Raw genomic sequence first — 26731 nt, 5'->3', positions numbered from 1 at the left:
TTTAACGGAGAAAAGAAGCAAATTAGAAGCACTCACTTCCTGATGGCTGAGCGTACTGCGCAGACTCAAACTGAGCTTGACGACGTAGATGTGACGTGAGCAACCTGTCTGTCAGTTGTAAGTCTTCTAGGAGCTGTGAAATCTGAATCATTCTCATGTGAAATTTCTCTTCACAGCTCCTAGAAGACTTACAATGGTCAGACTTACTAGGTATTAAAATGGTTGCTCACGTCACATCTACGTCTTCAAGCTCAGTTAGAGTCTGCGCAGTACGCTCAGCCATCAGGAAGTGAGTGCTTCTAATTTGAACAATCATTCAACAACAATCATTTGAAAAACAATCATTCAAGAGAAATCTGAATCATTCCCTTCCGAATCTTGCAGAGACGGAGAGCGTGAGTAGGAGCTGTCCATGAGCTTGGAGCAGGAGAAACTTTATGACTCTCTATGGCTTCTCCCTTGACTTTAAGCCTCCACGTCCCCCCGATTGACTACAAGCTTCTCCTCCTGTCTATACGGTAATTTCCAGAGAGTTGCGTGGTTATGACGTAATCATTAGCCTATTTTTACAAAAACTGCTTTTAGGGGCCATAACGTAAGACCACAAGGTAATGAAGCCTTTTATACATTGTCGTGTTTCTTTAGAAAAAAAAAAAGACAAATAGAGTCTTCAAACGCCTCAGATGTAAAGTTATTCGCTGTCAAAGTGACGCCAAAATGAATGGGAGTCAATGGAATGCTAACAGCAGGTGACGGCTTGTTAGCCAATGGCGGCCCCCGGGGATGGTACGCTTTTCGGATGCTGGATTGCCCCCCTGCCCATTACTGGCTACGTGCCTGTTCCTGACGCATCATGTTGTTGCTGCTGCATCATAAACATATATCACAACAAAGTGCATCTACACACGCCTTAATTAATTTAAGAGCAGATTACATGGCTGGTTCAAAAACATAGCCTACTGAAGACATTTAAAACATTTAAATGCATGACATTGAAATTCACACAAAGGTATTAGAGCGATAGCAGAGAGAAATAGGCCAGGGCACTCTTGAAAATGACGCGCCAGGGTAGGAAGTGGCCTGATTGGTTTGCACGTCTGAGCCACCTCGCCATAAGATAATGCAGTTGCCGCAGCACAGCCAATGACCGCGCTAGACGCTCTGCTATGTGTCTGCTGTGGAGCTGCACTGCGTTTTAAAAATTTGGCTTCAATTTTCTCGAGAAAAGGAGTTTTCCCATAGCGTAAGCTGCTTACGAAATACAAGAGACCTCTTGAAAGGGAACAAACACTATTTATCTCGCCACATGCGTTTGATTTGGGATAATATATATTATAATAAAACATTAAAATATTATTTTAGAAATAACATTTATTGAGGACAGTTGATTTACCATAAGATAATTTTTGGTTATGACTATATTTAAACTTAAAATAACTACCAATGAGTAAGAAAATTCTGATGCTGATCATTTTAAAACAAGCTTATAGGGCTGTTGAGAACCAGAACAAAACTGACCTGAGCCTGAAGTTTAGATGCTTCCCTATTATTGATATGCCTGGAGTTAAGGAATGCGAGAAGAATTTTCATTTTTGGGTTGAAGGAGAGATTAAACAGAAGAGAAGCAATATGGTCTGGACCCAGCGATTTATTCACATCTAGATCTTTTTGTCACAAAATACTCTGAAACTGGTTGAGGATCCAAACGCAGTCGTTTATTACAGAAATTCGGAATCATAATTCATAAAACAGGCAACAGGTAAAAAAGACAGGACAGATAATACAAAGAGACAACAGAGCAGAAAAACAGTCAAACGTGGAAATCCGAGAAACCAGGCAGGAAAAAGAAAACCAAAACACGCATAACCAGAGGGAGAGCTCTCAGAAATGCAGTGTGACACTAACAAGACTTTGCAAAGAGTCAGTGAAAACAAAGGGCTTACATAGAGGTTATGCACAGGACTGAGTGGCAAAAGAGCTGCTACATGACTGAATTTAATAGAGGAAAACGCAAAAACACAAGCGATTATCAGTTTAAACTAAAAGTTGGACTCGATAGTGTTCTTTACAACTCATCAGAGATCCAGTGAATGATCCATGGATATTGACATGCAGCCAGGAATCGCGTTTCCTAATCACTTATGTCAATGTTAAATATATTGTCCAGCCCTAAAACTTGTATAGTTTTTGCTAGTGTTTATTTAAAAACATACAATTATGCAGAATATAAGATGGTAAATATTTAATTGATGAGTTTTCAATACAATATATGTAAGGTATGATTTTAAATTGAAGACTTGTACAATTTATAACAATACAATATATAGGATATGATTTTATCACTCAGTGGGCTTAACAGCAGTCACTCCCGTCGACGGTGACGTCATGTGCATATCCTCTATCGGCAGAGCTTTACAGGATAACGATGCACAGTTGGAAGTAATCAAGCATAATGAGTGCTGGCAATGTGTTATGGGAAATGTAGTTCATGATTTGATCAAGGAAACAGGAGTGCCCTGTGATGGCTATCGGCACTCCAGCTAACAGGAGTGACACTTTTAGAGACATCAGAACAGGACATGATCAAAAGCGAACTCTCCAGTCCATAGACGGCGTTCTGCATCAAGAAATTACGAATTTAAATTAGTAAAATTATTTATTTTGAATGTAGACCCTAATGAAATAATATGACTATTAAAGCTGTTAAGCATTTGCTGTTTGTCTGCAATTCTATTCAAATTTCAAAGCAAAAAAGTCTTTAATATCTTAACACATCATGTCTATACATATAAAACAAGTTATTTGAAATATATATTATGATTTAATGGACTATTGTTGCCAGTTTTACCCAAACCCCTCATATATTCTAACTATTATTTTGACCTTCCCCAAAGGTTCCCCTTGTCAAACAATCAAACTTCACTACAAATTGTAGCAAATTATCCAGCTTTTGATTAATCTAAATGTCAAATTATTTACTTGTAAGTAGGGTTGCAAAGGGGTGGAAAATTTTCGGTAAATTTCTGGAAAGTTTCCGGTAAATTTCCATGGGAAGTTAAGCTGGGGAATTTTGGAAATATTCATTACCACGGCAACCGCTTGCGCGTCCACTCTGAAAGTAACTGTACACATAAGAGACGGATAAATACATTATTTAAGGTTATTTCTATTCGTTAGAATATTGATATATGAACTTGTTGTCAAGTAAGCCCCGTTGCGAGCATGTGCGTCTCTCTAAACTTTCAGTGTGCTGCACTGCTCTAGTTGACTTCTGCGCCTTCCCCCCCGAAAATATCACGTTAATTTTGAAAACGTAATTCCTTTTGTTGGATCCTCTTGGTCATTCTTCATGTTTCTTTGAGAAATATCATTGTCTCAGTCTCATGCACGCTGCACGTGAGTTAACCACACCTACTTATTTACATGTCGCGGTATATACGGAATAAAGAAATCTGTTACGGTTGACATTTTGTTCCGCGGTAATGATATATACCGTCATACCGCCCAGCCCTACTTATGTGGTAAATAAAGTTATGCTAGCTTATTTAGAATCTAACTTATCAGCTTGCTATCTACTAGATGAATACATTTTGTATGTGATATTTGCAATTTAAACATTTAATAAATATATCTCCCCATAATATCATCAAAACTTACTTCACTTTGTTTAGTCCACAGGCTCAAATGTGTGCCTTTAATAGTCTTGTGCTTTGAGCTTCTGTACATGTGATGGAGGCATGCACAGTGCCAGTAGGGGGTGTGGTCTCAATAGCCATGCAGTAAGCAGTGTGCTATGTGCATGTGATTGAGGAATGGCATGGATATTCAAGTGTATTTGAATGGCATCGGTTTGTTTTAGTCAAGATTATGCTAAAATATACTTTCCTCAACTATATCTAAGTTCCCTATGAAGAGCCAACCTTCAAATTTGAAAATTCCCAGTTTATTCCCGTTTATTCCCATAAATTCCTGTTAATTCCCTTAAATTCCCATTAATTCCCATGGAAAGTTTCCATCTTTGAAAATTCCCAGAATTGTGCAACCCTACTTGTAAGTGATGAGTCTGAACATGAACATTTGCTAATTAGAAAATGTCGGGCAACGGTTTTTCTCATGTTTCTGTAGAGTAGATAATTGGGTGAAACTCTTCCCACATGAAGAGCACTGGTGCGGCTTCTCTCCAGTATGAATTCTCTGGTGTGTTTTTAAATTGTTGGATGTAGTGAAGGTCTTCCCACAGTCAGAGCAACAATGAGGTCTCACACCAGTATGAACACTCTCATGCTGTTTTAAATTCTGCAATCGTGAAAAACCCTTTCCACAAAAAGAACAAAAGTGAGTCTTCACACCGGCATGAGTTTTAAGGTGTGTTTTTAAGCTTGATGCCAAAACAAATGTTTTATCACACTGATCACAGCTGAATGATCTCACTCCAGAGTGACGGCGCAGATGAGTGGTGAGAACGCTTTGGGATGTGAAACTATTTCCACACTGAGAGCATGTATAAGGCCTCTCTCCTGTGTGAATTCTCATGTGCACATTTAAGCCTCCTTTATGAGAGAAACTCTTTCCACACTGAGAGCATTTGAACAGTTTTTCTCCAGTGTGAATCCTCATGTGCACATTAACATCCTCTTTGCGACTGAAACTCTTTCCACACTGCGAGCAGGTGAATGGTTTTTCTCCAGTGTGTTCTCTCGTGTGTCTGTTAAGGGTTGATTTACGTGTGAAACTCTTTCCACACTGACAGCATATGAACAGATTTTCTCCAGTGTGAGATTTCATGTGTTTATTAAGATCTGATTTGTGCACGTAAAACAGTCCACACTCAGAACAGGTGAAAAATTCTTTGTCTCCAGATTTTTCAGCTTGTTTTTGTGTGAAATTCTCTTCAGTCTGTGAAACGACATCTTCATTTTTGAAATGATGAGGTTTTTCAAACAGATGTTTGTCTTCATTTTTATATGTCAGTTCTCCATCTTCATTGATGAAATGATGCCATTTGTCTTTATTCACTTCCATCGGGTCTAAAATCAACATATTAAATAATAAATTCCCCAAATTCAATCAGAGAATGAGAAACAAAGAAATCAAGAATTATTTTTTAATGTAGCACAAATCTAGTTTACTACTGAGTCTACAAGTATCTAGTTCTAGATGTATTGTTATATACTCCCGAGAACCAGAAATATAAGAGATTTCTTTGTCAATTTAGTTTGTCATTACATTGTTTGTGGCATGAGAAATCATTGGAGAATTTTTTTATTTTATTCATGTTTTATGCTATGTCTGTAGAGGACATGTTATTAAGAAAAAAAAAATGTCATGATAAGACATGTATAGGCGAAAACAATGTTTTATTTTTTTCATTTACCAATAAATGTTTAGTAGGGCTGAACTAGGGGTGTGACGGTTAATATATAACTGTGAGACCGACGGTTATAGTTGAACACCGTTATTAGATCTCTATAACCGCCAAAACCGTTATTAAAACCGTTATTAAAAAGAACTTATTAAAATATTTTTTACAAACATTTATCATAAAGAATGTTTAAACACTAATTAAAAACAATTGTTAACAGTCTGTATCATTAATGGTCTACGTCTTTTCCAACTTTATTTGATTCTTTGCCAAGTACCAACGCAAGTTTTGTTTTGTAAATCGTCAGACATGATTTTTACCACTTCATTAAGTTTTTCTTTGTAGAAAGCCTTCTTTAAAGCGAATTTCGTTTTGTACAAATTGTATATTAATTTTAATAAATATTTCATCAACCAATTGCATGTATTTAATAAATAAAAAGCAAACAATATAGTAGTAGACAATATAATAACCGTGACATTGAGGCGCCAGCGCTAGGGATAGGAACCGAGAACCGGTTCTTCTTCAGAACCGGTCCCCAGTGAATCGATTCCTTGGAACCGTTAGCATGCCTGCTTAACGATTCCGCTTATCGGTTCCGCTCGTTCAAATGTGACACGACGTCACACACGTGCTGCGTTGTTTTGGTTCAGAACATAGCAAACACTATGAGCAAACATGGCATCGAGGCAGAAGCGCTCTGACCGCGTCCTAACTACATGCGACGCGACACGCGATAAAAAGTATCATTTTCCATGTTAATCAAAGTTTAACCAGCCGCGACACGCGACGATTCTATTTGAAACGGATCCTATTTTAGGCTACTGCGACGTCGCGCTGGAACAACAATCTCAAAGTGTGGCAATGATAATATCAGGTACTATTTTTGTGCTTTATTTAATGTTAAAAGCGTGTATAATGTGACTGAATATCATTTAGTGCTCCCAGCTTTGTAGCTGTAAAAACAACAATGAATAAGTCACATCAGATCTTGAAATTAAACAAATGGAAACAAAAACGTTCAAAATGTGAAGAAAACCCGTGTATTATTTGACAAAGATTGTTTTAGTAACTCAACCTAATTCAAATGAGCACTGTTAATATTCCAAAAGGCACAAGCTCTTCGTTAACTGTTTTCAGTCTGTGTTTTTAGTTTTTATGGCACATAAATGGCAGTTTTATTTATTTTTTTGTCCGGATATGAAAATGATCAATTTCCTAATCCTAAGGCACTCTTCTTGATAATCTTTCAAGGCACACACTAGCGTGCCATGGCATACTGGTTGAGAAACACTGCCCTATGGCTATAGGTCCCTGGACTTTACTTTGAGAAGTAGCTCACCTACTTTTAGGTTTGTTCTGAGGTTGCTACACATAATTTGTGTATACTCTGTGCTGTGTCTTCTGATCAGATATTAAAGCGAGTTAATACAAACAAATTTGTACTTATTCCTTCACCCAATAAGAATCGATAAGAGAATCGATAAGTAATCGGATCGATAAGCAATATCGATAATGGAATCGGGATCGTTAAATTCTTATCAATTCCCATCCCTAGCCATCCCTAGCCAGCGCGCGTTCACTTGCATTGCATTGTTAAAAGCCTTTCTTTAAAGCGAATTTTGTTTTGTACAAATTGTATCTTAATTTTAATAAATGTTTAATCAACCAATTGCATGTATTTAATAAATAAAAAGCAAATGACAATATAATAACTGTGACATGAAGGCGCCGGTGCGCCGCGTTCACTTGCATTGCATTGTAAACTAGAGCGCATCTCATCGTAAATGAATGAAACTCAGCGTAGGCCTATGCCTCATACATTAGCATTAAATATCTTTGCTGCATCCTTTCTAGAACAGACAAGGGCTTTCTTGCGGCTCGCATCAGCAGAGCATTGCATCGTCCATAGACCGCAAAACAATCAGTGGATGGCGGGCGGGTGCGGCTTTGAAATTTGGTCAAAAAACGATGAGTTTTGTGATGCGGTTGCGGACGAAATAATACCCCATCCGCGTATCTTTATCGATAACAACATTGAACACTACACAAATATAATTTAATTTTATTTTTATTTAGGTGATCAAATAGCTAATCAGTGTCTGCTGGTTTATTAAAACTAAGTTGTCCTATAACAGACGAACGTCGCAATATGATCGCTATATGATGAAAAGCGATTTTTTTTCCTGCAAAAGCTGCGATCACAGTCTGGTCACGTGACACACGAGAGAAAACCAGTCTGCACTGCAGATGAAGCATTAACTTTGCACGCTACGCATATAGGCCTGGCATAGGCTACAGGAAATAACAGTTTATGTTTATTTTATGTGATATTGTGTTATAGATTCTCTCCAACGATTCTGTATCGATTAAGATAATTTCAGATTTATGTCTGAGCTTTTAAACACAGATAGCCTACGTGATGACGCTACGTGTGCTTTATAAACAACCATATTCTGCTTGCTTCTATTCCCTTTGTCTCACACACACGACACCACTCGAACCTCCTAAGAAATAATCTTTTATAAAGTTCGGAAAAGTTGAAGCGAATTACAATAACATTCACGGGCTTCATTGCACAAGATATTTATTAGATACGTGCGGTTTGCTTGATGTTACTTTTGTAGAGCGCCTGCCCATAAACTTACAAATGTTCTACGAAGGCATCATATGTCTTTTGGAATGCAGTTGGCAAATATATTAAAAATATGAAAATCACCGACAGAAGCTGCTTTCAATTTCAAATACTCACGCGCACATTGCGAAGAGCACACGAGCATGCGGCTGTGAGCGACTCCGTCTACGTGGTTAAATGTACTTGCATCTCAAAATGCTTTTATGACGCGAAATAAATGTAACAGTCAGTTATATCATAATCTTATAATTTCAAGAGATGAAAACGTTCAGACAGCCTACTCTTAATTACTGAAAGCACTCTTTGTTTATTGCTTGTAATGTTTTTTTCCCCCGCTTTGTTAATTGTTTTGAAGCTATATTAGTTAAAATTATTAGGCTAACATGTAATTGTATTAATTTAGTTTTTTAATGTGTAATTATTTTTAAAAGTAGGCCTACTTATAATTACATATGTAATTAAATATTTTAAATTTTATTAATAAGATTAATTAATTAAGAAAAAAAATAGATCGGCTCATGAGGTGCCTAAAGATTCCCATCCCTATGATTTATTGCTTGTTTTTGTTGAATAATAGAAAAGATAAAGAGCTTACAAAATAATCGTGTATTAAATCACAATATTGGTAAAACGAAAAAGCAATTAGATTATTTTCAAAAATCGTTCAGCCCTAATGTTTAGGTTTTAGGCCATTTTAACCAAACTTTGTATAAAGATTATTACTCCCCAAAATGCCTGATAAACATGCTGTAAGTCCTGGTGTCTCTACAGAGGACATGTATGAAATCAGTGCCCTGTTTCATAATATTCTGAGTATAATCAGAATATTTCGTTCATATTCTGATTGGAAACCCCATAACGTTGAGATGTTTATGACAAACAATTACTCATAAATAAACTCAGGCATGGAACATAATCATATTTCAATAAGAGTGCTAAATTTGATCATTCAGTCAATGTCAGTCATATTTAAAGTCCAAGTAAAGGGAGTTTTAATGGTGAATCCTACAAAACATTTGGTATAGCTGAAAAGCCCTGAATGTGGTCTTTACAGGACTGTGACATGAATTATGGGTCTAAGGAGGATTTGTCAGTTTTCATCTTAATGTTCCTCATCAGTCATTAAAGAGAATGAAGGAAAACACCAACCTATTTGTTCCTCTGTATCTTCATCTTTTATTCTGCAGGGTTCTTCCTCAAACTCCATCTTTACAATAGTATGTCAGTAGTTTCTCCTGGAGTAATTCCTCCTACTGGCTTCTTCTTCTCCTGTGGGAAGATGGGAATATTCCCCAGCATTTAAACTCTAATTGTTTAGAATTGTTTTTTTTTTTTTTTTTGTTGTTTTTTTTACAAACACACCACAAAACACAGCTATGCAGCATAATTCAAAACATAATAATTAATCTATTCTGAACATTGGCTCTCAGTCTTTATTCAACTTATTTCTCATGTTTTTTTTTTTTTATAGAATTCATAAAAATATTGATTAGAATATCATAGCTCTAATAGGGGCACATTGTAACGCAGTGTTATAACATTTCCCAGCCGCACAACTGAGATTTAAACCCGGCGAGTGTGTTCTGCTAGTTAGCGAAGCATTAAAGAACAATATAATCTGTTAAGATTGGAGATTAAAATAAAATTAGATTTATCTAATTTTAAATAAACACAAAAGACAGAGATGAAAAATTAACTTGGAAGAATTTTTTTCTCAGTGTTGACATGGCAGCTAGTAAATTATACACAAAGTTTCTTCATGCTAGCATGTGTTTTTACAACTAACGTTAGCCCTGCGATAGTTCCTTACATCCCCACCCCTACATTAAAAACTGTTTACCAGGTTTAATTTGTTCACTACATAAAATGAAAACACAACTCATAATCTTCACAAATTGTAATGTAAAAAACAGTCAGTAACGAATTTACGTTTCACGAGCGAATGAACAACATCAGTCGGTTCATTTCTGAGTGATTCACTAAATGAATAGACGTTTGGATTTAGATTTCTCCTAATAAATGATCAAATGAATGTACTCACAGTCTGATAAACAGCAGATTTAGAGCAGAATGAACCGCTGTGTTTCACTTCTCATGTTTATGTCCCCTTCCCTCGCTCACTTCTCTTCTTCTCCTAGACTCGGATGTGACTTCGGTTGCTCGAGTGCCTCTACTGGCGGAAACCATTTTAAACTATATAACCTTCATAGATTCGTTACATTACAAGACAACCAATATAAGATCTGTTATCTTGTTTGACATTATACAAACACTATTTATCTCCCCTGATATGTTTGATTTGGGAATGGGGCAAAGATTCAAACTTCAAATATCTGCTAAGGGGTTTGTAATTGCCTTTTAGACATTTAATGGCATATCCAAGATATCCAATCTTACTACCACGACGTGACAGACAGTCTCAATTATTTTCATTCATCCATTCCCAATCCTACGCATCATGTTGCTGCTGCAGCATAAACAAATATTAATTAATTCATTTAATTCATTTGGTTCAGAAACAGGCCCACTAAAGCCATTTCAAAAATTGAAATGCATAACATTGAAATTCACACAAAGGTATTAGAGCGATAGCAGAGTAAATACAACCATAATTCCAACATCAGCACCAGCCTTATAATAGGACAACTGCATGTGCGGCACATCCAACGATGAATAGCTTTGTTCACATCATAACCCAGCAAATTAGACAGACACCTAGACAGCTCTAATATGAACGAGAAAAAAATATATATCATTGATGCTTAGTAGAAGTAGCCATACCTACTTCTACTTCTTGAAGTTGTTCAGACAATACATAAGTTAAACTCTTTACACATTTTTTTGCATTACATTATTTTTAGTCTGTGAAATTCCACCTTCATTTGCGAAATGATGAGGTTTTTGAAACAGATGCTGCTTGTCTTCATTCACTTCCATTGAGTCTCAAATCATCAAATTCCCAGTTTAATTAAATGGCAAATTAGAAAACAAAATGAAAGAGCTTACCGTACAGTACTGTTATTTCTTTGGTATTTTAGTCTTTATCTTCTCAAAAGTTGTGTTTTTATCAGAAATGAGCTTTATATATCCAGCACTGTTAAACAGTTCAGAGAGAAGCTCAAAGAATATTGATGAGGTTGTAATTTCATTTCACATTTTCATTCGATTAACATGGATCTTATAACTTTCATTACAAAGGCTTATTTCTACTATAGTAGGCTTATTTAGTAAATGTAATCATTTAATTTGAATTTTAGACAAGCACAAACTGTGTGCGTAATGCAAATATAATTGCTCACATTCACAAAAGCAGGCGATTATGTTCGCCCATTTATGCAAATGTATCTATGTATTTATAAAGATGAAGATTGACATTTCGTTAATTAAAAAAATAAGCACACAATGTTGTAAAAAAATAAACAACTTATGTTCTGTTAGATGTTCTGTTTTGACTACTTTTTGAATTTTGTATAATAAGATCTCTATAGGTAATGAAGATATATTGACAAAAAAACTTATATAATATATATATATATATAAAAAAGGGCTTTGTTGATTCATTTTGCCTGGGGCCCAGGCCCACACTCAAGTGTTGGTCGCCTCTGGCTAGGCTACACCACGCCTATAGCCTACTGTTGGCGGTGGAAACGCAAGCTGGATCAGGGTTTATCGTACTGTACTGTACCGTAGGCAACCGTACCGCTCGGTGGAAACGATCCATAAATGAGCATAAACCTTATTTCATAAATAGATAGCAGCTGTAAAACAAGTAGGCTATGTCAATTTTATCTTCTCTCAGTGATGTGTTTGTCTGAGTCCATATTATGAGAGGAATCGCCTCTTTAAATATAATTAAAAAACAATTGGTGCCATTTTTTTCAAAGGAATAAGTCGTTACTACTACTGGTTCATTAGCAATGCTGAATACAATGTTAAACCCCTTGATTTATTGTAAATAAATCACAAGTTTTATTTCTCAAATTTTCACATACAGAGAGTGATTCAATCCAATAAAGTCTTCAATATGTTCTCAATGCATCACCTCTAAACAGCGAGATTAAAAACAAGTTGTTTGTGATATGTATGATAGGCTATTTGATAACTATTGTTTCCATTGTTTCACAAATACCTCATATGTTCAATGAAAATAATTCAACCACAAAGAAACAAAACATATCCCTTCATAAATTATAGTGTTTTATGGCAACAAACTAGTTTTCTGAACTATTATTCTTGTTACATCTGTAGTGTTGTGTGTAACGCGTTACAAAGCAGAACAATCAATTCTGTGAAGTACACTGCGCAAACCAAAAGTAATACCCACCGGATGAAGAAGGGTTGGCTCTCCACAGAACATAAAATATTCATTTAATTTCATTTTTCCCGTTCGCATTTACGAGGAAAAAACAATGTTACGGACGTGACAGTTCTCCGTTAGGGAAGTGACCGCTCTGAAAGCGGCACTAAAAGACTGCTTTAAAACTTTAACAGAGACCTCAAACAGGCATTTACATCAAACATCAAATATTAAGGATTGGCATATCAAGCAAAATAATATTCGATGATTGTTCGAAAGTTGTTCCTCTCCCCCTGTAAAATGGTGTTCGCTCAAATCCCGCTCCAACATTAAATTTCTCTGTACTGTAGGCTAATAGTTGTAGCCATTAATGAAAACAATTTAGTTTCATATAATGTTTAAATAATTTATTTTTTAATTTCATCTATGATGATTATATGAAAAGTGAAAAGCATTAATAAGATCATAAGATGCGCAATATATCGGGAGACAAATGGAGTGGGCAGACATGATTTTCACCACTTTATTAAATTTGTTTTTGTAGAAAGCCTTTTTTTAAGTAAATTTCGTTTTGTATTAATTGTATCTTAATTTTAATTAATGTTTCATAAACCAATTGCCTGGATTTAATAAATAAGAAGTAAATATACAGTGCTATGCATAAGTGAATACACCCATGCTAAAGTTGACTAAAAAGAGGAATAAAAAATCATATTTTGGAAATTGAACTTAATGCCTTAATTAAAAAAAAAATAGGAAAAATCCAACCTTTAAGGACACCAATTTTATTTGTGAATGAATAATGTATCGTAAATAAATAAATGTTCTTCCTTAAAATACATGGTGCATAAGTGAGTACACCCCTATGTTAAATTCCCATAGAGGCAGGCAGATTTTTATTTTTAAGTATTTAAAAAAAAAAAAATTAGGATACCATGCATCCTGATAAAGTTCCCTTGGCCTTTGGAATTAAAATAGCCCCACATCATCACATAGCCTTCACCATACCTAGAGATTGGCATGGTTTTATTTCAGTTAGCCTAAAAGCTAGTTTGATTTGCATTGAGAGATGATCTTATGGAAAGTACCCCATGCCAATCTCTAGGTATGGTGAAGGCTATGTGATGATGTGGGGCTATTTTAATTCCAAAGGCCAAGGGAACTTTATCAGGATGCATAGTATCCTAAAAAAAAAAATGTAAAAAAATACTTAAAAATAAAAATCTGCCTGCCTCTATGGGAATTTAACATAGGGGTGTACTCACTTATGCACCTTGTATTTTAAGGAAGAACATTTATTTATTTACGATACATTATTCATTCACAAAGAAAATTGGTGTCCTTAAAGGTTGGATTTTTCCTAATTTTTTAAATTAAGGCATTAAGTTCAATTTCCAAAATATGATTTTTTATTCCTCTTTTTAGTCAACTTTAGCATGGGTGTATTCACTTATGCATTGCACTGTATATAGCAGGCAATATAATCAGGAGGACTAATCAGCTGTGCGCTTGCAATAGTCACAAGCTTCACACGGTAGTCTACGTGACAGAGGCTGGTAGCAGAGCAATCAATTCTGTGAATTACTTTGCGCAAACCAAAAGTAATATTACCCACCGAATGAAGAAGGGTTGGCTCTCCACAGAACATAAAATATCATTTTTATTTTCTATTTTTCGTGTGCGCATAAAAGAGCAAAAAACAATGTTACGGATGTGACCGCTCTGAAAAAATACTGCTTTAAAACTTTCACAGAGACTGAATTTCATAGAAACAGGCATTTAAAACACCAAATATAAAGGATTGGCATATTACCTGGATTTAATAAATAAGAAGTAAATATAGCAGGCAATATAATCAGGACTTCTCAGGAGGCTCCGCGCCGGCGAGTGAATAGGAGCTCGTCTCATTTAAATGAACCGAAACTCAGCGCATAAACTGTAAAGCTTGAAATGTGTACTTTTAAACAAAACAATTCAAAACGAAAGAAAACAGACTACTCTTATGTAATCCGTATGAAATGTGCATTTCTCTCTGGCACTACTGTACTGAAGATCGCGAGTCAGCATCGTCAACTTCATCTTTGCAGCCAACACTGACACAGAAAACACTTGTTTATTAATAAACAATTGAAATGTCTCCTTGCTATATTTGACATATTCATAATCATTACTTTAGCCGTTTCTTTGTGACATTTTTCATGAACGCATTACGCCTGGTGGACTCATGGTACGGCAGCAAAGTTTCTTGATTATTACGCAGGAATGAGAGTATAGTTCCTAGCCATATCAGCCTAGAAAATCGCAACTTTTCATTTTCCGTGGGTCTTAATACACGATGTAACTACAGAAGAGTCAAGTTTTAAATAGGAAAAATATCGAAACTCTTTGGTAATTTTTTTGAGAGAGATGCTAATGGTCCTGTCCGATTCAATGATCTATGCTAAGCTAAGCTAAAAGTGGTACCGCCAGACCCGGAGTTCGGCTGAATGGATTTGAAAATGGTAAAACTCAACTTTTCAGTGATCACACACTGGTAACTTCTATAACAAAGTAAAATCTCCAGAGAAGTCATTCAACTCATTTGATATTTAGAAGGAAAAATATTTATTAATATCTTGATTATAATCACTCATTACATGCAGCAGTGGATTCCAATCCACCCCTTCACTGCACATTTGCAACACAACAGAGGATCAATACGGGTGTCGGAAGAACAAAACATGCAACACTTAGAACGCAATTCACAACCATTTTAACCGGTTCCCCTCATTAAAGGGATAGTTGACCCAAAAATGAAAATTCTGTCATCATTTACTCACCCTCAAGTTGTTTCAAACCTGTAAGAATTTCTTTTTTCTGCTGAACACAAAAGAAGATATTTTGAAAAATGTCTGTAACCAAACAGTTGATGGACCCCACTGACTTCCATAGTATTTTTTTTTTCCTTCTATGGAAGTGAGTGGGGTCCATCAACTGTTTGGTTACAGACATTTTTCAAAATATCTTCTTTTGTGTTCAGCAGAAAAAAGAAATTCTTACAGGTTTGAAACAACTTGAGGGTGAGTAAATGATGACAGAATTTTCATTTTTGGGTCAACTATCCCTTTAAACAATCAAACTTCAATACTAATTTTAGATTAAATTACTGTTTTAAAGGTTATTCCATCTTTTGCTTACACCTTCGGGCAATGCGTTTTCTTATGTTTCAGTAGAGTAGATAAATGACTGAAACTCTTCCCACATGAAGAGCACTGGTGCGGCTTCTCTCCAGTATGAACTCTCTGGTGTGTTTTTAAATTGTTGGTTGTAGTGAAGGTCTTCCCACAGTCAGAGCACACATGAGGTCTCACACCAGTATGAACACTCTCATGCTCTTTTAAATTTTGCAGTCGTGAAAAACCCTTTCCACAAAAAGAACAAAAGTGAGGCTTCACTCCAGCATGAGTTTTAAGGTGCATTTTTAAGCCTGATGCCAAAACAAATGTTTTATCACACTGATCACAGCTGAATGATCTCACTCCAGAGTGACGGTGCAGATGAGTGGTGAGAACGCTTTGGGATGTGAAACTATTTCCACACTGAGAGCATGTATAAGGCCTCTCTCCTGTGTGAATTCTCATGTGCACATTAAAGCCTCCTTTATGAATGAAACTCTTTCCACACTGAGAGCATTTGAACAGTTTTTCTCCAGTGTGAATCCTCTTGTGCACATTAACATCCTCTTTCCGACTGAAACTCTTTCCACACTGAGAGCAGGTGAATGGTTTTTCTCCAGTGTGTTCTCTCGTGTGTCTGTTAAGGTTTGATTTACATGTGAAACTCTTTCCACACTGAGAGCAAATGAACAGATTTTCTCCAGTGTGAGATTTCATGTGTTTATTCAGGTCTGATTTGTGCACGTAAAACAGTCCACACTCAGAACAGGTGAAAAATTCTTTGTCTCCAGATTTTTCAGCTTGTGTTTGTGTGAAATTCTCTTCCGTCTGTGAAACGACTGCATTTCCATCTTCATTTTTGAAATGATGAGGTTTTTCAAACAGATGTTTGTCTTCATTTGTGTACGTCAGTTCTCCATCTTCATTGGTGAAATTATGCCATTTGTCTTTATTCACTTCCATCGGGTCTAAAATCAACATATTAAATAATAAATTCCCCAAATTCAATCAAAGAAGGAAAATGAGTATACGAAGAAATCAAGAATTCATTTTTAATGTAGCACAAATCTACTACTGAGTGTACTAGTATCTAGTTCTAGATGTATTGTTATATACTCCCGAGAACCAGAAATATAAGAGATTTCTTTGTGAATTTAATTCGTCATTACATTGTTTGTGGCATGAGAAATCATTGGAGATTTTTTTTTTTATTGTTTTAATAAAAAAATAAATAAATAAATAAATAAATAAAAAATGGGAGTAATAACTTGAAAACAGTTTCATAATAATATCGCATGTCAAATGAATACTGGATGAATACTGAAAAAAATAAATATATTTCCCTTTTCACTTGTTGTGTCTCCTCAAAATGCCTGATAAACATGCTGTAAGTCCTGGTGTCTCTACAGAGGACATGTATGAAATCAGTGCCCTGTTTCATAATATTCTGAGTATAATCAGAATATTTCGTTCATATTCTGATTGGAAACCCCATAACATTGAGATGTTTATGACAAACAATTACTGATTATAAATAAAGGCATAGAACATAATCATATTTCAGTAAGAGTGGTAAATTTGATCATTCAGTCAATGTCAGTCATATTTAAAGTCCAAGTAGAGGGAGTTTTAATGGTGAATCCTACAAAACATGAAAAAATGGTAAAACCTCCAAACATTTGGTATCTCTGAAAAGCCCTGAATAGGCTATGCTCTTTACAGGACTGTGACATGAATGATCTCAGAGAAATTCGCTAAAATATAATGTCCTCTACAGAGGATAAAGTCTATGCCTGGGTCTCAGAAGGATATGTGAGTTTTCATCTTAATGTTCCTCATCAGTCATTAAAGAGAATGAAGGAAAACACCAACCTATTTGTTCCTCTGTATCTTCATCTTTTATTCTGCAGGGTTCTTCCTCAAACTCCATCTTTACAATAGTATGTCAGTAGTTTCTCCTGGAGTAATTCCTCCTACTGGCTTCTTCTTCTCCTGTGGGAAGATGGGAATATTCCCCAGCATTTAAACTCTCATTGTTTAGAAACATTTTTCTCATTGATTTATTTTTATTTTATTTTTTTACAACAAACACACTGCAAAACACAGCTATGCAGCATAGTTCAAAACATAATTAATCTATTCTGAACATTGGCTCTCAGTCTTTATTCACCTTTTTTTCTCATGTTTTTTTAAATAGAATTCATAAAAATATTGAATAGAGTATCATAGCTCTAATAGGGGCACATTGTAACGCAGTGTTATAACATTTCCCAGCCGCACAACTGAGACTTAGGCTAACGTTAAACCCGGCGAGTGTGTTCTGCTAGTTAGTGAAGCATTAAAGAATTATATAATATGTTAAATAACAGATTGGAGATTAAAATAATATCAAATTTGTCTAATTTTAAATAAACACAAAAGACAGAGATGAAAAATTAACTTGGAAGAAATTGTACATTTTAACGCATTTTTTCTCAGTGTTGACATGGCAACTAGTAAATTATACACAAACTTTCGTCCTGCTAGCATGTGTTTTACAACTAGCCCTGCGATAGTTCCTTACATCCCCACCCCTACACTAAAAACTCTTTACCAGGTTTCATTTGTTCATTACATAAAATTAAAACACAACTCAATCTTCACAAATTGTAATGTTAAAAACAGTCAGTAACGAGTTTACGTTTCACGAGCGTATGAACAACATCAGTCGGTTCATTTCGATTCATTTCTGAGTGATTCACTAAATGAACAGACTCGTTTGGTCGTTTGGATTTGGATGTCTCCTAATAAATGAATGTACTCAAAGTCTGAAAACAGCAGATTTAGAGCAGAATGAACGGCTGTGTTCCACTTCTCATGTTTATGTTCCCTTCCCTCGCTCACTTCTCTTCTTCTCCTAGACTCGGATGTGTGTCATTGCTTCGGTTGCTCAAGCGCCTCTACTGGCGGATGTAGTGAACAAACGGGTATAGAATGGACTTAAGAAGGTAAAAATGTTATATGGAAGAGTTATTAAAGGTATAGTGGAGGATCTTTCCGAATTTTAGATAAGACCCGCCCTCTCCACTTTTTGAAAAGTTTGATTGATTCACCAGAATGATTGACAATTAGGAGGACCAATAGTATAGGTGATCCACCCGGAAGTAAAAATACTCCGCTATACCTTTAAACTCTCAAAGGGGGATTACAAATGTAAGAATCTGTTTAAGATCTGCCGATTCTACATAAAATCACATTCAAATTTGAGATGAAGCACAATGTAATTAGTTAAACGATTTTCCGTGTAACAAGGAGTCAACAAATGAAGTTCACCGCAGTCGATCAGAAACATTCTCTTCTTCCATCACAGGCTAGATAAAAGGGTTTCATCATTTAATTCATTCATTAAGTATGTTCATTTTTTTGTATTATTTATTTTCTTTTTGATATTTGTTAATCAGCTAGGCTACATAAACACCAGTGATATCTACGTTTTTTTAATTTCCTATTTATTCAATTTAAATTTAATTTAAAGTAAATGGAAATATACACATTGAATTTGTAACACACACACATATCTCTCTCATATATATATATATATATATATATATATACATAGGCCTATATATAAACACACACACACACACACACACACACACACACATAAAAGATCCATTCAAGCACAGACCACAGAAATAAAATAATAAAAAAAACTCTGCTTGTATTACAAATTTATTTTGGGGGGAATTTTCAATTTCAGAAAACAGAATAGGGAAACAATTTTTTTTATGTATGCTTGTCTTGACTTGAAGATCACTAAAATAAAATGACATACTTGCCCAAATTGTGTAGAAACCCTGAGAAAATGAAACTATTTATCTGAAAGTTATGGATTAAAACATTTTCTTTGCTCACTTAGACACCCTCGGGAAACTCTTCCCACATGAAGAGCACTTTTACGGCTTCTCTCCAGTGTGAATTCTCTCATGATCTTTCAGGCTTCCTGACCAAGAAAAACTCTTCCCACATGTAGAGCACTTGTAAGGTTTCTCTCCAGTGTGAATTCTCTGGTGTGTTTTTAAGACAGTCGATGTAGTGAAGCTCTTTCCACAGTCAGAACACTGGTGCGGTTTCTAGTATGAACTCTCTCGTGAGCTTTCAGGTTTCCTAACTGAGAGAAACTCTTTCCACATGTAGAGCACTTGTGATCACACTGATCAACGCTGAATGATCTCAATCCAGAGTGACGGAGCAGATGATCATTGAGAGAGCTTTTCTGATTGAAACTCTTTCCACACAGAGTGCATGTGAACGGTTTTTCTCCAGTGTGAATTCTCATGTGTCTCTTAAGGCTTGATTTACTTGTGAAACTCTTTCCACACTCAGAGTAGGTTAAAGATCCTTCGACTCCAGCTCCTTTTTGTGTGAAACACTTTTCAGTCTGTTAAACGGCTGCATTTCCATCTTCAGTTGAGAAATGATGGTGTTTTTGAAACTGATGCTGTTTGTCTTCATTCCCCTCCTTTGGGTCTAAAATAAACAGATAAAGTTCTTAAAATTTAAATGAGGTAGGATAAATGAGAACATCAAGAAATATACCAGGCGAGTCACAATTATGCAAAAAAAAAAATTGTTTCTCTTTTTTTTTTTTTTCATTTTTCATCTTAATGTTCCTCATCAGTAATTAAAGAGAATGAAGGAAAACACCAACCTATTTGTTCCACTTTATCTTCATCTTTTATTCTGCAGGGTTCTTCCTTAATCTCCATCTTTACAATAGTATGTCCGTAGTTTCTCCTGGAGTAATTCCTCCTGCTTGCTTCTTCTTCTCCTGTGGGAAGATGGGAATATTCCCAGCATTTAAACTCTCATTGTTTTTTACAACAAACAAAAGAAGCAAAACACAGCTATGCAGCATAATTCAAAACATAATAATTAATTTATTCTGAACATTGGCTCTCAGTCTTTATTCAGCTTTGTTCTCATAGTTTCTTAATAGAATTCATAAAAAGATTGATTAGAATATCATAGCTCTAATAGGGGCACAATGTAACGCACAGTGTTCTAACATTTCCCAGCCGCACAACTGAGATTTAAACCCGGCGAGTGTGTTCTGCTAGTTAGCGAATCATTAAAGGAGTCATATAATGGTACATGCACTTTTACAAGTTGATTGTACTGAAATGTGTGTTGGCAGTGCCTGTACACAACCATCATAAAATGATAAAAATCCATCCAGTGTTTTTTTTAATCATATGTTTTCCCCTGTCTCAAATCAAGTCGTTTGATTTTGTGACGTCACAAAATCGACGCCCCTCCCACGATTGTTGATTGGTGTTTCAACACAGACCCGTCCTCGCTCGTGAGCGAGCTGTCAATCATAGTCCGCGCGTCATTGTTGATACGCTGGAGCAGAATGGCGTCTAAGCGAGTGTGGTGTTCTGTTCTTGGGTGTAATAAGGAACACAGCATCATTTTGATGTTCCTAAATCTGAACCGCTGAAGACGCAGTGGCTGAGTTTTGTTTTCGAAGGGAATATTCCCCACGATCAACGTCAATGCTTTCATGTTTGCGCGAATCATTTCACACACCAGACTGCTTTACAAACGAGGGTCAGTATAAAGCTGGATTTGCTAAGAAGCTGCTTCTGAAAAAAGGTTCGGTACCAACTATTCGTGTTCCTGCTGCACCTCCAGAAGAACTGAAGTGAGTGTCACATTTTATTAACCTTTATATTAATATTTATATTAATCTTTGCAAATCACTAGCACGCTTCACGATGAATGCGTCTAAGGTTTACACTCAGGGTACATTACGGCATGTTTTCTATGTATGACATTCTCAATATAATTCATAATCCCACTTTATAATGAACAACGCGTTATGGTTATTGTGTTACAAACAGTGTACGAGAGTTTTCTTACAATACTAATGAGAATTTTTAAGTATATGACAAACTTTTAATTTAGACCCTAAAAAATCATATTAGCTTATACAAAAATGGCATTATATGACCCCTTTAAAGAACTATCTAATCTGTTAAATAACAGATTGGAGATTAAAATAATATCAGATTTGTCTAATTTTAAATAAACACAAAAGACAAAGATGAAAAATTAACTTGGAAGAAATTTTACATTTTGGCGCATTTTTTCTCAGTGTTGACATGGCAACTAGTAAAGTATACACAAACTTTCGTCATGCTAGCATGTGTTTTACAACAAGCCCTGCGATAGTTCCTTACATCCCCACCCCTACATTAAAAACTATTTATCAGGTTTAATTTGTTCACTACATAAAATGAAAACACAACTCATAATCTTCACAAATTGTAATGTTAAAAACAGTCAGTAACGAATTTACGTTTCACGAGCGAATGAACAACATCAGTAGGTTTCGATTCATTTCTGAGTGATTCACTAAATGAACAGACTCGTTTAGTCGTTTGGATTTAGATTTCTCCTAATAAATGATAAAATGAATGTACTCACAGTTTGATAAACAACAGATTTAGAGCAGAATGAACGGCTATGTTCCACTTCTCGTGTTTATGATCCCTTCCCTCGCTCACTTCTCTTCTTCTCCTAGACTCAGATGCGTGTCATTGCTTCGGTTGCTCGAGTGCCTCTACTGGCGGAACTCCCTATTAAACTATATAACCTTAATAAATTCGATACAAGACAACAAATATAAGATCTGTTATCTTGTTTGACATTATACAAACACTATTTATCTCCCCTGATATGTTTGATTTGGGAATGGGATAAAGATTCAAACTTCAAATATCTGCTAAGGGGTTTGTAATTACCTTTTGGACATTTAATGGCATATCCAAGATATCCAATCTTACTACCACGAAGTGACGGACAGTCTCATATATTTTCATTCATCCATTCCTAATCCTACGCATCATGTTGCTGCTGCAGAATAAACAAATATTAATTAATTAATTTAATTAATTTGGTTCAGAAACAGGCCCACTAAAGCCATTTCAAAAATTGAAATGCATAACATTGAAATTCACACAAAGGTATTAGAGCGATAGCAGAGTAAATACAACCATAATTCCAACATCAGCACCAGCCTTATAATAGGACAACTGCATGTGCGGCACATCCAATGATGAATAGCTTTGTTCACATCATAACCCAGCAAATTAGACAGTTAGACACCTAGACAGCTCTAATATGAACGAGAAAAAAATATATATCATTGCAGCTTAGTAGAAGTAGTTGTTCAGACAATACATAATTTTGAAAATGTCATTTTCTTTATGAAACTCTTTACACATTTTTTTTTGTATTACATTATTTTCAGTCTGTGAAATTCCACCTTCATTTGTGAAATGATGAGGTTTTTGAAACGGATGCTGCTTGTCTTCATTCACTTCAATTGGGTCTCAAATCATTAAATTCCCAGTTTAATTAAATGGCAAATTAGAAAACAAAATGAAAGAGCCGACTGTACAGTACTACTGTTATTTCTTTGGTATTTTAGTCTTTATCTTCTCAAAAGTTGTTTTTATCAGAAAAAAAGCTTTATATTTCCAGCACTGTTAAACTATCAATCCTTCATTCAGTTCAGAGAGAGTATTGATGAGGTTGTAATTTCATTTCACATTTTCATTCGATTAAAATTTGTATTTTTAACATGGATCTTATAACTCTCATTACAAAGGCTTATTTCTATATCTGTCGTAGGCTTATTTTGTAAATGTAATCATTTAATTTAAATTTTAGACAAGCACAAACTGTGTGCGGAATGCAAATATAATTGGTCACATTCAGTAAATCAGGCGATTATGTTCGCCCATTTATGTAAATGTATCTTTATAGTGACAAAATAATGTATGTCCGTCACTATCAACCGGGCTGTCGACCACAGCGTGTTAGCCCGCCTAGCTCGGTCGGCTAGCACCACCACCAGCTGTGACAACACCACACTCAACTTTGCTCTGCTCAACATCCGCTCACTGACCGACAAGGGACTCATCCAGGACCTCATCTCTGATAGTATGCTAGACTTTCTTTGTTTAACTGAGACATGGCAACAGCCCAACAACTTTTCTCAGCTGAATGAATCCACTCCTAGTGGGTTTGTTTACATCTGTCAACCCCGTGGCTCCGGCCAGCCGGGGAGGAGGTCTTGCGATAATTTATCGCGAGAAGTGGAAAGTCTCGCTGGTGTCTGTGCCTGTTTTTAGCTCGTTCGAATCTGCTGTCTGCAAGTTGTCTGGTCCCACTCCAACCATTGCTACTGTCTACCCCCATCCCCCCATTAATATCCACATGGACAATATCAATCTGCCTCTTACTAAAGACTTCTCCTCCTGCTTAGAGAGCTTTGGATGCCTGCAATATATCACTTTTCCCACACACTCAAAAGGACATACCCTGGACTTTATTTGCTGCTCTGGTGTCACTCCTTCTGATTTTACAGCTGTTGAACTTCCCATAACTGACCATTTTCTCATCTCATTTACTGTGAAACTCACTCTCTCCATCTCTAAAGTACCACGTCTTATCTCATTCCGGAATATAAAGAATATCAATCCTGCCACTCTCACGTATCAAGTATCCACTCATTCTGTCAACCCCAGGACTTTCTCCCCCCTCACTTGTATACAACCGACTTTTGCAACTCCATTATGTCATTTTTCAATTAAAAAATCAAAAATATTCACCAGAACCTTGGATTTATCCCTCACCTCAGCAACTCCGCTGACTTTCACCCATCCACACATTCATTCTCTTCCTTCCACCTCCCAACTATCTCTGAAATCACAGAACTAATAAGGAAATCCAAGGCTTCCACTTGACCCATTTCCCACACAATTTGTTAAAGCCTGTCTTCCCTCCCTGGTTCCCCACATTTCTGCTATCATCCACTCCTCTCTCACTACTGGAACTGTCCCTACATCAGCCAAAACTGCTGCCATTACTCCATTTTTAAAAAAAACCTGGTGCCAACCCCTCCGACTTTAACAACTTCCGTCCTATATCAAATTTACCATTCATTTCCAAAATCCTTGAAAAAAACGTTGCCTCTCAACTCCATTTCCATCTATCCCATAATAACCTGAATGAGCAGTTCCAGTCCGGTTTCCGCCCACTTCACAGCCCGAAACAGCACTAATTAAAATCACCAATGATCTCCTTAGGCAGCTGATTCTGGACTCCTTACCATTCTCATCCTCCTCGACCTCAGTTCAGCTTTTGATACCATTTGTCACACCATCCTCCTCAACAGGTTATTTTCCATCGGCATCACCCACACTACGCTAGACTGGTTCACATCCTATCTCTCTGGCCGCACTCAGTTCGTTCAATTAAAGTCTTTTAAATCCAGTCCCTCCACCGTCACTTCAGGTGTTCCCCAGGGCTCTGTCCTGGGGCCCTTACTTTTCATCATTTATATCCTTCCCCTGGGCAATATTTTCCGCAAATTTAACATACAATTCCACTGTTATGCTGATGACACCCAGCTCTACCTTTCGACCAAACCCTCATCCACTCTCCCACCAACCTCTATTACTGACTGTATTTCTGAAATAAAAACCTGGTTTACACAAAACTTCCTCAAATTAAATAGTAATAAAACTGAGGTTCTCCTCATTGGCACTAAATCCACTTTATAGAAAAAAACAACAGTTTTTCTCACACTATTGATAGTTCCTCCGTTTCACCCTCCCCCCAGGTTAAGAGTCTGGGTGTCATCCTTGACAACACATTATCTTTTCAATCTCACATCAATAACATTACCCGGTCTGCCTACTTCCATCTACGAAACATGAATCGCCTCCGCCCCTCCCTTACCCCCCACACCGCAGCTGTCCTTGTCCACAGTCTCGTCACTTCCCGTTTGGACTACTGCAACTCTCTCCTTTTCGGCCTTCCTCACAAATCCCTTCATAAAGTTCAACTGGTCCAGAATGCAGCTTCCCGCATAATAACCTGAAGCCCCTCCATTCACCACATCACTCCTGTTCTCCAACAGCTTCACTGGCTCCCGGTCCAATTCCGTATTCAATTCAAAATCCCTCTGTTAACATCCAAAGCCATCCACAACCTATCACCCCCATATTTGTCTGATCTCCTCCAGGTTCCAACCCCCACCCGCTCTCTTAGATCCTCTTCCTCCATACACCTGTTCGTCCCCCTGCCCGTCTCACCACTAACTTTGGAACTCACTTCCACCGCAACTCAGAAACATCGATTCATTCTCTCACTTCAAATTGCAACTCAAAACACATCTGTTTAAAACTGCCTATCATATTTAATGTCACATGCTCTGCCTTTTTCAGTTGTTCTTCTATTCTTTACTTATTTATACTTTTACTGTTTTTAAATGTATTATGTATCTTTGTACGGTGTCCTTGAGTGCCGAGAAAGGCGCCTTTAAATAAAATGTATTATTATTCTTATTATTATTATCAGTTTAATGTAGTGCTTGTGTTTGTTAAGGTACATCACAAATAAAAATATTTAGCTTTTGGTTTTATTTTTCATCAAACAACATAAAAAAGACAGTAAACTATGGTTTATCAATTGTGAATGATAAGGAAGTCAGGTAGGCATGCATGCATCCTCACAGAAACTGATGTATGATCATAGGCGTCATTTGCGGGCGGGACATGTCCCCACCACTTTTTCTCAGGGTCGACATTGTCTTCACGCTTTTTCTCAGGGTCGATATTGTCCCCACACCACTTTTTGAAACAGTTCGAGGCACGGATGTAGCCTATAATACTAATAAATAAAACATCTGCAGTTAACTATCTAGTGCTAAAATGTGTTGTTTTTGAAATCAGAATGAAGTCTATAATGAATAAAGCGGGGCACAACCTAATGCTTTTTTACTTTCTCAGTTTGTGCAGACACTTGGGGTTCAGAGTATTTATTTTTTCCTGCATTCATTTCACCCGTCTAGTACAACTATGTGCTTTTGTTTCATTATACTCTTTTTCTTGATTTACCCCGAAAGAATGGAAGTGAAATGTGACATGTGAAACATGCCCCATAGGGGTACAATGTATGACAGCTTAAAATTGTATCTGATCTAATAAAAAAAATATACAAGACAAACTAAAATATTTCCTTAAAAAAAAAAGTTTTTCATATAAAACAATAAACAAATTTTTGAGTTTGACAAAATGAAAGCAAGGAAAATTAAAACAGTTATAAAAGAGATTAAAAGAGATACATATGATACAGGTAAATCTTTTGATCTCTTAATAACTCACATTTTTATTAATAAAACTTGTATCATCTATCTTTAAAATGAAATTAAGATTTATATTAAA

The 26731-nt window shown here is 36.2% G+C and overlaps 2 protein-coding genes and 1 long non-coding RNA gene across 5 annotated transcripts in view; all 3 read right to left on the bottom strand.

The window, feature by feature from the left end:
* Window positions 1-10159, bottom strand: part of LOC308705758 (uncharacterized protein) — an 80460-nt gene extending 70301 nt beyond the window's left edge. For 2 of the 3 annotated variants that reach the window (XM_081390943.1, XM_081390934.1), the window contains exons 1-2: window positions 10039-10145; window positions 9147-9266 (exon numbers count right to left, since the gene is read on the bottom strand). The gene's annotated coding sequence lies outside the window, so the exon portion shown is untranslated. Of the gene's footprint in view, window positions 1-9146; window positions 9267-10038 lie in introns of all 3 variants that reach the window. The other variant, XM_081390936.1, reaches the window with a different exon arrangement.
* Window positions 10160-15461: 5302 nt separating this feature from the next.
* LOC308705761 (uncharacterized protein) lies at window positions 15462-17448 on the bottom strand. Its single transcript, XM_081390947.1, has 2 exons — window positions 17322-17448; window positions 15462-16417 (listed from the first exon to the last, which is right to left on the bottom strand). The coding sequence occupies exons 1-2, from the start codon at window positions 17377-17379 to the stop codon at window positions 15468-15470; spliced, it is 1008 nt and encodes a 335-aa protein (XP_081247073.1). The 5' UTR covers window positions 17380-17448; the 3' UTR covers window positions 15462-15467.
* Window positions 17449-19045: 1597 nt separating this feature from the next.
* Window positions 19046-23546, bottom strand: LOC308705763. The gene is made up of 4 exons (XR_014031956.1): window positions 22238-23546; window positions 21921-22089; window positions 20140-20259; window positions 19046-19958 (listed from the first exon to the last, which is right to left on the bottom strand). It is a non-coding gene; the product is annotated as an uncharacterized lncRNA (long non-coding RNA).
* Between the last annotated feature and the right edge of the window lie 3185 nt (window positions 23547-26731).

The sequence above is a fragment of the Scardinius erythrophthalmus genome, assembly GCF_964197995.2.
Source record: "Scardinius erythrophthalmus genome assembly, chromosome: 17".
NCBI classification, from domain to species: domain Eukaryota; kingdom Metazoa; phylum Chordata; class Actinopteri; order Cypriniformes; family Leuciscidae; genus Scardinius; species Scardinius erythrophthalmus.
This window is presented reverse-complemented; position numbering and strand designations above follow the sequence as displayed.